Here is a 14,381-nt window from a genome sequence, read left to right as displayed (position 1 = left end):
CATGGAGGTGCTTGTCCTACTTCTAGTGATGGAAAGATCCATTTCATTCCATTGTAAAGTTCACCATCATTTCCCCCCCCCCCCCCCCCAATGCATTAGCATCCACTGATTCTTGCTTGCATCAGTTATTAGGAGTTGTGAAGTGACGACTTTTCTAACTCTACCCTGTTGCTGGGGGGCGGGTTTCAATACGCAGAAACTGTCTCGGCACAAGTGAAGCCCAGAGTAATTCGAGCGGAGGAGAAAACCGAGCTCAGGTCCTGAAGACTGCTCCAGTGAACCTTTGCCTGAATCAAGGCCACCTGGAGAATTCTAAGCGGGAGCAGTACAGCACGAACGTCCCCGAGAGCCCAGCCATCATCCCCGTGTCAGGAATCACAGTGGTGAAGGCTGAAGAGTTCACCCCGGTTTTCATGACCCCACCTGTGCACTATCCCCGGGGAGAAGGGGAGGAGCAACGCGTGGTTATCTTTGAACAGACTCAGTATGGCGTGCCGTCCATGGCCGGCCATAGCACCTACCTCAAGGACGACCAGCGGAGCACCCCGGACAGCACTTACAGCGAGAGCTTCAAAGATGGAAACGCAGAGGTGAGTTCCTGGCTCTTAAAAAAAAAAAAAAAAAAGTATTTATTTCTTTTCGGCTGCACGGGATCTTCATTGCTGCATGCTGGCTCTCTCTAGCTGCGGTGCCTCGGCTTCTCATTGCGGTGGGCTCTCTTGTTGAAGAGCACGGGCTTTAGGGGACCCAGGCTTCAGTAGTTGCAACGAATGGGCTCTATAGCACAGGCTCGATACGTGTGGCCCCTGGGCTTAGCTGTTCCACGGCACGTGGGATCTTCCTGGACCGGGGATAGAACTCCTGTCTCCAGCATTGGAGATGGATTCTTTACCACTGAGCCCCCCAGAGAAGCCCTTTATTTGCTTTTTATGTGGGATGAGTGGATTCAACTGTGAGTTCATGTTTTTTGTTTTTTTAAAAAACATGTTTGCTTCCTTCTTTATAAACAGATTTTATTAAAACATTGGTTGTGTGGAGGAATATTCCCATTTTCCTGACTCTGAGATGACAGATTCCTCTATTGGCTTTAGTTTTACAATCACATATTTGTGAAGAACAGAGCTGTTTGTGTGGAAGTTTCCTACTTTTTAAAGTTTTCACCTTGACTTCTAGTTTGTAAGCTTCCAAATGGCAGCCAAAGGTGTTGCCTGCTCATCATTTTTTAAAAACAAAGCAACTCTTCTTTAAAAACTTATTTATTTTTAATTGAAGGATAATTGCTTTACGATATTGTGTTGGTTCCTGCCATACAGCGGCATGAATCTGCCATAGGGATACATAGGTCCCTTCCCTCTTGACCCTCATTCCCACCCCACGAGGCCATCACAGAGCACCAGGTTTGAGCTCCCTGAGTCGTACAGCAGATTCCCATTGGTTATTTTACATATGGTAGTGTATATGTCGGAGAAGGTGATGGCACCCCACTCCAGTACTCTTGCCTGGAAAGTCCCATGGACGGAGGAGCCTGATGGGCTGCAGTCCCTGGGGTCGCCAAGAGTCAGAAACGACTGAGCGACTTCACTTTCACTTTTCACTTTCATGCATTGGAGAGGGAAATGGCAACCCACTCCAGTGTTCTTGCCTAGAGAATCCCAGGGATGGGGGAGCCTGGTGGGCTGCCGTCTATGGGGTCGCACAGAGTTGGACATGACTGAAGTGACTTAGCAGCAGCAGCAGCAGCAGCAGCAGCAGTGTATATGTTTCCATGATACTCTCCATTCGCCCCACCCCCTCCTTCCCCCACTGTGTCCACAAGTCTGGTCTCTATGTCTGCATCTCCATTCCTGCCCTGCAAATAGGTTTATCAGTACCATCTTTCTAGATTCCATATATATGTGTTAATATACGATACTTTTTTTCTCTTTCTGACTTACTTCACTCTGTATAATAGGCTCTAGGTTTATCTACCACATTAGAACTGACTCAAATGTGTTCTTTTTATGGCTATGTAACCTTAAATAATAATATCTTAAAATAATAAGCATTTGATGAGCACTTACTCTGTGCTGGGCATCATTCTATGTAATATGGACTCATGTAATCCTCCCAAAACTCCACGAGGTAGTACTATTATTGTCATCTCTATTTTCCAAATGAGATGCATAAGGGCAGCTGTGAACATACCACAGTAAGTGGCAGAGATGGGACTTGCCACAAGCTGTTGGTCTCCAGGGCCAATGGCCTTGACCCTTACCTCTATACTCAGAGACAACGTGGGGCCTTCTGGTTCCCAGGAGTTCCGTTGCTGAACATAGTACCTTACCCAGATGCGTTCATTTTTTAATCTGAGTGTTCTTTATCCATGTCGTTAGCTGTTTCTCATCTTTCATATGACAATGAGAGGGACAAAAGGGGCCAGCTCTCTTCAGCGTTGGTAGGGGCTCACAGTAGACAAGTCACGCTAGCAGCCCTTCCTTTCCTGGCTCATCATTCCTGAATGCCTGCTGCTTTCTATGAGCTTGGGGAAAGAGCAGAGCAAGACGGGATAGATTCGCTGTGCTCATCAGGGTTCCATATTTTTTGGGTTCTGGTAGCTCTACATCAAGCATTCAGTGTCCTTGTAGTGACAATGTTATCTTCAGGTTTGCTTCTTTGCTTCCTGTGTGGCTGAAAATCATCCACACGCTTCCTCTCCCCGCTCCCCTCTCCTTCTTTTCCTGTGGTTACTGGCGCGAGCGGGGGCCGCTTCCTAGCTGCGGTGCCTGGGCTTCCCCCTGCAGTATCCTCTCTTGTTGCGGAACACGGGCTCTAGGCGCGCAGGCTTCAGCAGCTGCAGCAGGCTTGGCAGTTGTGGTGCATGGGTTTAGCTGCTCCGAGGGTTATGGCATCTTCCCAGATCAGGGATTGACCTGTATGCCCTGCATTGGCAGGTGGGTTCTTAACCACTGGGCTACCAAGGAAGTCCCCCTTCTTCTTTTCTTTTCTTTTTTTTTTTCAAACTGAGCAAGGGATCTTGTAGGGTTTTGGTATTGTTGAATATTTGATTTGCCCTCGAGCAGTCAGGGGTGCTTCTGTAGGCAAAAGCAAATCACTCCACAAAGGAATGTGAGGTGCATACTTTTTCACTAAAGGGTTGCTACTAATGCTTTTCTCACACAGTGCAGAAATATTCCATTAGTCACAGAAGAGTCCATGGATGTGGTCCAATGTCAACGGAACCGTCACCCTATTTGGGGGATGTGTTATCAGTTGTGCTTGTGTTGTAGATAAAGAGGCTTATGAAAGGAAGCTATTGTATTCGGGGTTTTATTTTGAAGTGAAGGAGAAAGCAACTTACCAGAAGCTAAATGTGAAAATTATTTCCGTTGAATTTAGTTTAGGTGCTCTCCTAGTCTTGGAAATCAGTGTTTACATTGCATAAGGTATTTCAATGTGATGTAAATTAGTTGAAATGATCTATGGTGATCTTCAGCCATGGCATTGTTAACAAGTTATAAGATTAGGTGATTTCAGAGTGATTTCACTAAGTAAATTTCACTAAGGAAAATTTGTCTAAAACCTAGTACTTCCTTTAGGCAAACTGTTAAAATCCCTACTACTTGTTGAATTAGCAAGTTTCATTTGCTATTACAGATGACTTCTTCTCTCTCTATATGTGTGTGTGTGTGTGTGTGTGTGTGTGTGTGTACTGATACCAAGGAAGGGAGCAGTTTCGTTCAATTCAAGCCAGTAGCATTAAAAAGTTCTTTAATGAATTTATTTAGCTAATTTGATTTATATTTTATTCTATATCCTCTTTGTAGTCACATTTGGTAAATATTTGTTTATACTGGGTGTTAGGCATTTTGCTAAATGTGGGAGTAGAGAGAAGGGGGTGTGCCTTGGTTTCTGTGCTCTAGAAGGTTACTATATAATCTGTGAAGAGACATAACAATAGTTGCTGTTTATTGAGTACTACTGTGTGCCAGGCATTGTGGCTTACACATTTTATTTAATATTTATTATACCACAATTCTGCAAGGAAGGTATTATTTTTTCCCACTTTACAGATGAAAAAAGCAGATGCAGAGAGCTTATGAATGTGCCAACTGCCACACAGCTAACAAGCAAACAGTCGAGTTGATAAATACAAATCAGGGTAGTATTGACACCCATCGGGTTTCTAAAGCGAAAGTGAAAGTCGCTCAGTCGTGTCTGACTCATTGCAACCCCATGGACGACTATACAGTCCATGGAATTCTCCAGGCCAGAATACTGGAGTCGGTAGGCTTTCCCTTCTCCAGGGAATCTTCCCAACCCAGAGATCGAACTCAGGTCTCCTGCATTGCAGGCAGATTCTCACTGCAGGCAGAATTCCCTGCAATTCCCTCATTGTAGGGAATTCTCAGATTCCCAGCTGAGCCACAAGGGAAGCCCCAGCAGGTTTCTAGGAAACCTGTAAAACTTGAGAGAGGGAAGAAAGAGTTTTTATAGAAAAGTCATGTGTATTGTCCTTATAAAAATCAAAGAGGAAGAATGAATTTGCTTATTCTAGTCTACAATTTTGTTTAAGTCAGTTAACAGAAGTCTAACTAGCTGTAGGAATGAAGAAACTCCAGATCTTAGTGATATGAGACAGTGAAATTTTATTTCTTGCTAATAATCTTGATACCAGTCTATAGACCCCTCTTCTGATCAGGAATCCAGGTTCTCTCCATCGTGTGATGTTACCATCTCTGTATGTGACTTCAGGATCACCCTGGCTGGGGAAGAGAGACCATGGAGATGGCACACTGGCTTGTAAACACTTTGATCTGAAAGTGGTACTGCTCCCCCTGTTCGCATTTCACTGATTAGAACTAGTCGCATGGTCTCAACTAACTGCAAGAGGGCTGAGAAGTCGATTTCCCATTTAGTCCTCCAGTTTGCTCAGGAGTGAGAACCATTGGGTTAGCCAAAAACTTTATTCAAGTTTTCCCATAATATCTGAAAATATAAAATATGAACATATATTTCATATAATATATTAAATATTTCATGTAATATATCAATAATAATTATCATTATATCAATGTATATAATAATTGATATCATATATAATATATATTCAGATTTCCCCATAATATCTGGAAATTTATAAATATGGAAATACAATATATATTATATAACTTCCCTGGTGGCTCAGATGTTAAAGCGTCTGCCTATGATGTGGGAGACCTGGGTTTGATCCCTGGGTTGGGAAGATCCCCTGGAGAAGGAAATGGCAACCCACTCCAGTATTATATGCTGCTGCTGCTGGGGCTGCTAAGTCGCTTCAGTCATGTCCGACTCTGTGTGACCCCATGGACGGCAGCCCACCAGGCTCCCCATCCCTGGGATTCTCCAGGCAACAACACTGGAGTGGGTTGCTATTTCCTTCTCCAATGCATGAAAGTGAAAAGTGAAAGTGAAGTCACTCAGTCGAGTCCGACTCTTCGCGACCCCATGGACTGTAGCCCACCAGGCTCCTCCGTCCATGGGATTTTCCAGGCAAGAATACTGGAGTGGGGTGCCATTGCCTTCTCTGATTATATTATATACATGTATATAAATATAATGTCTTATGGAAAAACCTAATGAACTTTTTGGCCCACCCAATATTTACAGGGAAGATGAGATATCTCTACCTTGTATTTCATTACTTAGCCCTTGGTAAGTTAATTGTCAAATTAATGTAGTTTGCAGAGAATCCTGTAATGAAATCAAAGAATTATTATTTGTCATACCCAACAGACTTATGATGGTTATGTCCATTGATGTCCTATTCATCTGTAGACTGATACAGAAAGTTACCCTGGATCTAAACACTGTCTAATGTGATTTTTAAATGGTAGTTCATTTCCTCCCCTAACTGAAGAATAAAACCTTCAAAATGTTGATTCAGTTACTACAATGGATCATGGCTTTGCTTTTGATTAGTGCAACCAATTTTATTACTTTTTATTTCAAATACTCGAAATAGTGCATGTAGTACCACTAAAACGTCTATCATTTATTATTTTGTTCTTGAACCAAGAAAAATTTTGGAAAATCCTTAGAATGCAAGTTTTATACTTTGGGAAGATTTAGGTTTCTCTGTATGTGCTGTGCTGTGCTGAGTGGCTTCAGTTGTGTCCGACTTTTTGCAACCCGATGGACTGTAACCCGCCTGGCTCCTCTGTCCATGGGCAAGAATACTGGGACTGGTGGCCATGCCCCGCTCTGGGGATCTTCCCAGCCCAGGGCTTGAACCCGTGTCTCTTACATCTCCTGCATCAGCAGGCGGGTTGCTTACTACTAGTGCCCCCTGGGAAGCCCTTAGTTTTCTCTGTTTGTAGTCAAAGTTGATGAGAATTGGATGTCGCGTTATTCCGGCCCTTGCTGCTGCTGCTGCTGCTAAGTCGCTTCAGTCGTGTCCGACTCTGTGCGACCCCACAGACGGCAGCCCACCAGGCTCCCCCGTCCCTGGGATTCTCCAGGCAAGAACACTGGAGTGGGTTGCCATTTCCTTCTCCAATGCATGAAAGTGAAAAGTGAAAGTGAAGTTGCTCAGTCGTGTCCGACTCTTAGCGACCCCATGGACTGCAGCCTACCAGGCTCCTCCGTCCGTGGGATTTTCCTGGCAAGAGTGCTGGAGTGGGCTGCCATTGTAGGAGCCCTCTATCCAACTCTTGCATAGAATGGATCTGGAAATCCCCTTTCTGTTAAAGCTGTTACTTGGCAGCACCATTTGATACTTTGATACTTTACTTGCCTCTTGAAGAAGTTTTTGGCTTTATGCCCATAGCTCAGTTACCATCTATGCCCTGAATACTTTGCACACTTTTTTCTCTAGTCCAGTTATCTCTGCATCCTATACCTTTGTGCCCAACTGCCTGTTTGACTTTGAAAAGTAAAAGTGAAAGCTGCTCAGTTGTGTCCAACTCTTTGTGACCCTATGGACTATAGCCTACCAGGCTCCTCTGTCCATGGAATTCTCCAGACCAGAATACTGGAGTGGGTAGCCATTTCCTTTCCAGGGGATCTTCCCAGCCTAGGGATTGAACCCAGGTTTCCCACATTGCAAGCAGATTCTTTACCATCTGAGCCACCAGGGAAGCCCCTAGTTTGACTTTCCACCTATACAAAACCTGGTTTGCAAATTATTTTCCACCCTAGTGGAGTGACACCACCATCTTTCTGGTGTTTGAAGAAACTAGGGTTTTTTTTCCTGCATACTTGCTCTCTTATCATCCTGGTCTAAGTCATTATCAGTTCTATCAACTTCTCTTTTTTTAAAAAATATTTTAATACACTTATTTGGCTGGGCCAGCTGTTAGTTGAACTTGGGCCCTTTTTAGTTGCATCTAGCAGGATCTTCCAGGTGTGGCATCTGAACTCTTAGTTGCAGCATGTGGGATCTACTTCCCTGACCAGGGATTGAACTCACACCCCCTGCATTGGGAGCACATAGTCTTAGCCACTGACCCACCAGGAAAAGTCTCCGACTTCACTTGCTTACACCTCTCTGAAATCCTTCCTTTGTCTCCATTCTGCTTCCACCTTACTGACTCAAGCTATCATTATCTCTGGTCTGTAAAACAGTCCCCTTTTGTACACTGTACCTGGAATGGTCTTTTCAAAATTATAATCTGATCATGACACCCTCTTATTGAAATCCCATTGTTTCTAGGATCAAGATCTAAATCTGTAACTGGGCTTCAGGGCCTTGCGCGTTCTGTTTCTCCTCCACCTTTCCCGCCTCCACCTTGCCCATCTTTGCCCTTGGTGCCCTCTGCTCTGAGCTTCATTCAGTTCTGTGAGCCTAATATGCTCCTCCTGCCTCAAGACCCCTATGAATGCTGCTCCATGGTTCAGATCTGTGCTGTGCAGTAGGTACTGTAGTCACTAGCCACGTGCAGCTATTAAAATTGGATAAAATTTAAAATTTAATTCCTCAGTTATCTCCATTCTAAGTGCTCAGTAGACACATGTGGCTAGTGGCTGCTGTATCAGACAGTGAAGATATACAACATTTCCATCTTTGTATAAAGTTCTGTTGAACAGTGTTATTTCTAGAATATTCTTTACTACCTTCCACACCCTTCCTCCTGTGTGACTTTCTTAGGGAAGACCTCCTTGTCCTCTCCTTTCAATTTCTAGTAAAATCAGTTTTATTTGGATCTAAGTCCACCAGCCAAAGACTACCACAAACATATTTGTAGTCACAGTTGCATTTATTTAGTCTGTTTCTGCAGGGGAGCCTTAGGGACAGACAGCTCATAAGAGAGAATTAGGAGGAGCTCTTGATAGTGTTTGGGCTTGTGCTGGATGAATCTAAGAAGGGATCATGGAAGTGACAACTAGTTCTGGACTGTGTATATCAAGATGTTGGGGGCGGTCTAGAAACTGGGTGTCTCTGTTGTCACTGTTCAGAGGAGGTGATGAACAAAGCGAGGCTGAGGATATCTTTGCTAGGAAAGCATCAGTCCCACAGGAGGAGGGAGCGTTGCTCACTTGTGTAGCTGTGTTGCTGTCTTCTGGGCTTCTGTTGGGAGCACTGCTTATCTTCTGTTAGTCTTCTCTGTTGTGCCACTGGAAACAGTACATCCTGTTAGAACCATCTAGGCTGGTTGTCATGGGGCTGATTTCTACTTTCTCAGTTGTGATGTACTGTCCTAGAACTCTGTTGCTGTTCCTCAGAGTGTTTGCACATGGTTTATAAATTTTTAAATGAATGATTATTTGGCTAATATTTTCCATCTACTAGACCAGAAGCTTCATGAGAACAGGGCCTGCATCTTTTCTTTTCCACCGTGGTATCCATAGCACCTAGCATGGTATCTGATACAAAGTAGATGCTCAGTAAATATTTACTGAAAGAGTGGATGAATGAATACATCAATAAGACCTAAAAATTGGTGACTGATTAAAGACATGGAATTATATAGCTATATCTGATATACATATAAACTGTGATGTAAGGGTCCACTGTGTTCTAGAGATGGTGGTTGGAAAATAAACCACCATCCTAGAGATAGTGGTTAGAGATGGTGGCTGGAAAATAGCTGGGGCTAACCCTTTCTTGGGGATGACAGAGGATGAGATGCACGGATAGCATCACTGACTCAATGGACATGAGTTGGAGCAAACTCCCGGGGATAGTGAAGAATAGAGAAGCCTGGCGTGGGGTCGCGAAGTGTTGGACGCAACTTAGCAACTGAACAACACCACCAAACCCTTTCCTGAGAAGGAAATCTTTGAATTACTTGTCAAAGAATGAACATTTATGACAGAGAAAGGAGAAGCAAGAAGGTTGTTTCTTAGAGAGACTAGAAAAAAGGCCACAGTGGAAGGTCCAAATGTATGTGATCCACCAAGTGCTTTTTCTTCGAAGTTCTGTTATATTCACTTTAGGATCAAGAGTTAGCGCTTTTGTGCATCTGCTTGAAAAGGTTCTAAAATGTAGTAAAATGCATCCAACTTGCACTAAATATACAACAACTGATGTCTGTGAACCCAAACCTCCTCATGTGTAATATTATGACTTAGAGTTTCCTCTGCAGACTCACCCTTAACAATGTTGCGATAATGAAGATCTTAGAGAAGGGCACCAGATATGGTCAAGTGGTCACTACAGAACAGAATTTCATACAGGTAGATAGAGCTCGCCACATTCCAGGAACTGTTCTTACTAGTTCACTGCTAATAATGCAGTTAATTCTTCTCATCACTACAGCTATGCATTTTCCAGCTGAAGAAAATATGGCACTTGCCCCAGTCTACACAGGCAGCAGGTAAAAGAACTAGAACCTGACTCTAGACAGTCTTGCTCCCGAAACTATGCTCCTAACACTCTCAATAGGGCTTATGATATGCTGTGTGGCCTCCTTGTATTCAGTGTTCCATTAACTCAGAATTCGTGACTTTTGGAATAGTGTTGGAGATAAGAAAATAGAAGAGATGTTTAAATGTTTGAGGAAACAGTTTCCAGTACCTGAAAGCACCTGTGAATATGTGAAGAAAAGTACCAATACATTTTATGTTGAATATAATTGTCAATGTGCAGGTACTATGTCAGTTCTGTATACAAATGGTAACTATTTTCACTGTAGTTGAAAACACAATACCAAAAAAATGTGTAATTTTCCTTTCTAAAACAAGGAAAAGACAATTTGGATACCTTTGCCACTTTGGTGTGGGGCGGGGAGCATAGTGACTCACCTATTGGTTTTAATTTTGATGACTTTTTGTATTTTGCAGAAATTCCGGAGTGCTTCAGTTGGGGCTGAGGAGTACATGTACGATCAGACATCAAGGTAGGTTTCCAGGAGATGCCCCTAGACACTGATGCACCAATAACTGTTTAAATGTTTCTTCAAGTTATACTTCTGCACCTTTAAAATAAAGTCTTCTTCTCTGCACAATGACTTCTTAATTATTATTTCCAATCTTGATCAGTTTTCTGAGGCCCATACTCTTTTCTTTGTCCTTTAGTTGGCTAGATATCCCTTCTTAGGTGTTCCTCTGAACATCAGACACTTGGGCCTCCAACACAACATGTACATAATGGAACTCTCTTTTTTTCTCCCCTTTTCTCCTTCCTTTTTGACTTCTTTCACATCTGTCCTTCCACTTTTATTCCCTCTTTTTAAAAATTAATTAATTATTTCTGTTTTTTGGCTGTGCTGGGTCTTCATTGCTGCGTACAGTCTTTCTCTAGTTTTGGCCAGCAGGGCCTACTCTCTAGTTGCCGTGTATGGACTTCTCATTGTGGTGGCTTCTCTTGTTGTGGAACATGGGCTTCAGGAGTTCCAGGACACAGGCTTCCTTGCCCTATGGCATGTGGGATCTTCCTGGACCAGGGATAGAGCCCATGTCTTCTGCACTGGCAGGCAGATTCTTAACCACTGGACCAACAGGAAGTCCCGCTTTTGTTTCTTGTTATGCGTAATGATGTAGCCATCCTCCTAGCCACACACTCCAGAGGTGCCTGAAGACGGGAGAGAAGGGCGTAAATGAATGAATCTCTCCCATTTGCGAATCTTACCAGCGATTTCACCATTTCAGATAGAATAAAACACAAATTCCTGATGAAGGTGGTTAGAGCCCTCCATGCTTTGTAAGCCTCCTCTCCCACTGTGTTTCTTGACCCTTTACTTTTATATGTATGACCCTCTTTTCTTCTGTCTGTTTTCTCTTAAAGTCTTTCTGCTCCTTCAGGGTCTTGTTCCAACCTTAGGCTCCCCAGTCATCCTCTCCAGATTGTTCCAGACAGAAATTGGCTGTGCAGTGGTGGCGGCGAAGGGTAGGGAAAAGGCAGAGAAGAAAGTTTCGAATCAACTTCTAAAATATGGAAATGCATGGGTAATTTACATGCTATCCATCCAGATAACCATGCAACCAGCTATTGGGCCATTAAAAAGCACTGACCTACCGTTTTCCTGCCCTGTTTTCGCTTTCTGCTGCTGTCATTGTCCCCTAGAGTGAGTGAGTTTCTCAGCCTCTTCTCAGCTGTGAAATGAAGAAGGTGGTTCTTATCTTGTGCTGTGGATCAGCCTGGGGGGCGTGAATCATTTGTGTTCATATGTGCTTTTATCTGGGGAGAAAGTTCACGGATTTCTTCATGTTTTTCAAGCAGGGATTCCTAATATCCTGTCTAGGTCTCAGATTTTCTGATTCAGTGGTTATCTCAAAATTGCTTTTTCCAGGCAAAATGACAGTGGAATAGATTCTATCTTGAATGATTTATTTCCCACCTTATTCTAAGACGCATATTCTGGAATTTACTTTGTTTATCAGCTTTAACCTAAGATTTTTTTTTATCAAATAAGAGAAATATTATTTTGTCCTTCAGATTTATTTTTCATTATATAAGCTAAAAGATATGAAACATTGCAGAAATATTCAACATAGAAAGCAAGAGTCCCCCGTAATCTTATAGGTAGATCATTTTAGGAAGCAAACTTTGAATCTTTTTGTACCTAGTCTTTCACAGACTGAAATTTAAAGGGCTAAAAAAATAGACACAGTGAAGAGTTTCTGATGATCCAGAAAACAGACAAAGCATTTGCAATTGGATCATCATCTGTGCCATCCTGCAGGGTGGCAGAAATAAATATTCTGAATGAGCATCTTAAATAAAAAAGATGGTGGTTCATATTTGTTGCTCATTTTAAACAATGGCTATGTTTTTCAAAGTTGGGAAAGTCTGTTTTCATTTTACAAGTTAAATTATATTTGTCAAATATTAGGGAAATTATTACGAGCAGGGATCTGCAAACTTTTTTTCTGTAATAGGCTAGATATTAAGTATTTTAGTTTTAGAGAATTACACAGTCTCTGTCGAAACTACTCAGCTGGGCTATGGCAGTGCAAAAGCAGCCATGAGGAGATAAAAACAGATGAGTGTAGCTGTGGGCCAGTAAAACTTTATTTACAAAAACAGCCAGCCAACTGGCTCTAGCCCAGGGACCATTGTTTGCAACCTCCTGCTTTAGAGCAGTAACCTTGTCGTGAGTTCTTCTGCAGGCTTAGAAAACAAGACCCCCAAATCAAAAAATAATCCCTATTATGAAACTAGATTCCCTAGAGGTTTCAGTAATGAGTGTTGAGTTCTAGATTTTTATATTCTGAGATATTTTAAAGTGGGATGTAGTTATGTGCAACACCTCAGTTAGACAAAAGAAGGTTAAGTATATGGATCGATTGAACAAATGTACTCACACCTATGGCTTATTGCTAGCATGAAAGAAGCAAGTCCTGTCTAAGTTCAGGCATTGCAAAGTGCCAGCTAAAACCTAACAGAGGCTCCCCTGGCCCTGCCTGGCTCAGTGGGATGGGCATGCCGTGGACTTTCTCCCTTCTTAACCATCTGGTTTATGGGCCACTAATAGAAATGTTATGTGCCCTGTACTAGCAGTGACCTTTGGTATGGTCTCATCTCTTTTGCCACATGCTGTGTTTTGTCTGTGAAATGGAGTAAACGTTGGTTAATGTTCATACAAAATGTTATCGATGTGAAATTGATCTTAAAGGCAGAAATGTCTGAGTGAATCTGACCACTATTTGCTTTCTGTTCACAGTGGCACGTTTCAGTACACCCTGGAAGCCACCAAATCTCTCCGTCAGAAGCAAGGGGAGGGCCCGATGACCTACCTCAACAAGGGACAGTTCTATGCCATCACGCTCAGTGAGACAGGGGACAACAAGTGCTTCCGACACCCCATCAGCAAAGTCAGGGTAGGAGCCTCCTTTCTCAAATAAAGCATGGAGGGATCAGATGAAAGCATTGTTAGTTACCAGCCTTGTGGAAGGGCATGGAAAAAAATTCCAAAGTAAATAATTCTAGAACAAATGTCAGAATTGGGGCACAAGAACTTATTGGCTTGCAGTTTATCATTTTAATCAGTAACCAATAAACCCCAGGGAACAGACATGGTGGGAACATGCTTTCTGACTGTATCCAAGGAATTTTCTCAGCTTCATTCATTGCCCACGTGGTATCTAGTTACTATCATTATTGTTTTCAATCAAATGATGTTCATTTTTCCAGTAAGCTTATCTGTGGGTGGGAAAGAGCTGGGCTTTCTTCTGTAAAAGAGGGTGCAATTCATATGTGTCCCTAGGCCCTTTGCAGCCCTGCTTAAAAGCCTGCTGCAGCCCAGTGCTTACTAAGGAGTCAAGGGGTCCAGTTCAGTCGCTCAGTTGTGTCCGACTCTTTGCGACTCCATGGACTGCAGCACTCCAGGCCTCTCCTGGAGCTTACTCAAACTCATGTCCATCGAGTCGGTGATGCCATCCAACCATCTCATCCTCCGTTGTCCCCTTCTCCTCCTGCCTTCAATCTTTCCCAGCATCAGGGTCTTTTCAAATGAGTCAGTTCTTCTCATCAGGTGGCCAAAGTATTGGAGTTTCAGCTTCAGCATCAGTCTTTACAATGAATATTCAGGACTGATTTCCTTTAGTATTGATTGGTTGGATCTCCTTACAGTCTAAGGGACTCTCAAAGAGTCTTCTCCAACACCGCTGTTCAAAAGCATCAATTCTTTGGAGCTCAGCTTTCTTTATAGTTCTACTCTCACATCCATACATGACCACTGGAAAAAACGTAGCTTTGACTAGATGGACCTTTGTTGGCAAAGTAATGTCTCTGCTTTTTAATATGCTATCTAGGTTGGTCATGGCTTTTCTTCCAAGGAGCAAGCATCTTTTAATTTCATGGCTACAGTCACCATCTGCAGTGATTTTTCGAGCCCCTCAAAATAAAGTCTGTCACTGTTTCCATTGTTTCCCCATCTATTTGTCGTGAAGTGATGGGACTGGATGCCATGATCTTAGTTTTCTGAATGTTGAGTTTTAAGCCAACTTTTTCACTCTCTTTTACTTATATCAGGTCCACCATA

The 14,381-nt window shown here is 42.8% G+C and overlaps 1 protein-coding gene across 3 annotated transcripts in view; it reads left to right on the top strand.

The window, feature by feature from the left end:
• Positions 1-14,381, top strand: part of GRHL2 (grainyhead like transcription factor 2) — a 169,360-nt gene that overhangs the window by 57,437 nt on the left and 97,542 nt on the right. For all 3 annotated transcript variants that reach the window (XM_069600433.1, XM_069600432.1, XM_069600431.1), the window contains exons 4-6: positions 197-590; positions 10,240-10,295; positions 13,062-13,218. In XM_069600433.1, coding sequence (XP_069456534.1) covers positions 197-590; positions 10,240-10,295; positions 13,062-13,218 — 607 coding nt within the window. The remainder of the gene's footprint in view (positions 1-196; positions 591-10,239; positions 10,296-13,061; positions 13,219-14,381) is intronic.

Source organism: Ovis canadensis, chromosome 9 (assembly GCF_042477335.2).
Source record: "Ovis canadensis isolate MfBH-ARS-UI-01 breed Bighorn chromosome 9, ARS-UI_OviCan_v2, whole genome shotgun sequence".
NCBI lineage: Eukaryota > Metazoa > Chordata > Mammalia > Artiodactyla > Bovidae > Ovis > Ovis canadensis.
This window is presented reverse-complemented; position numbering and strand designations above follow the sequence as displayed.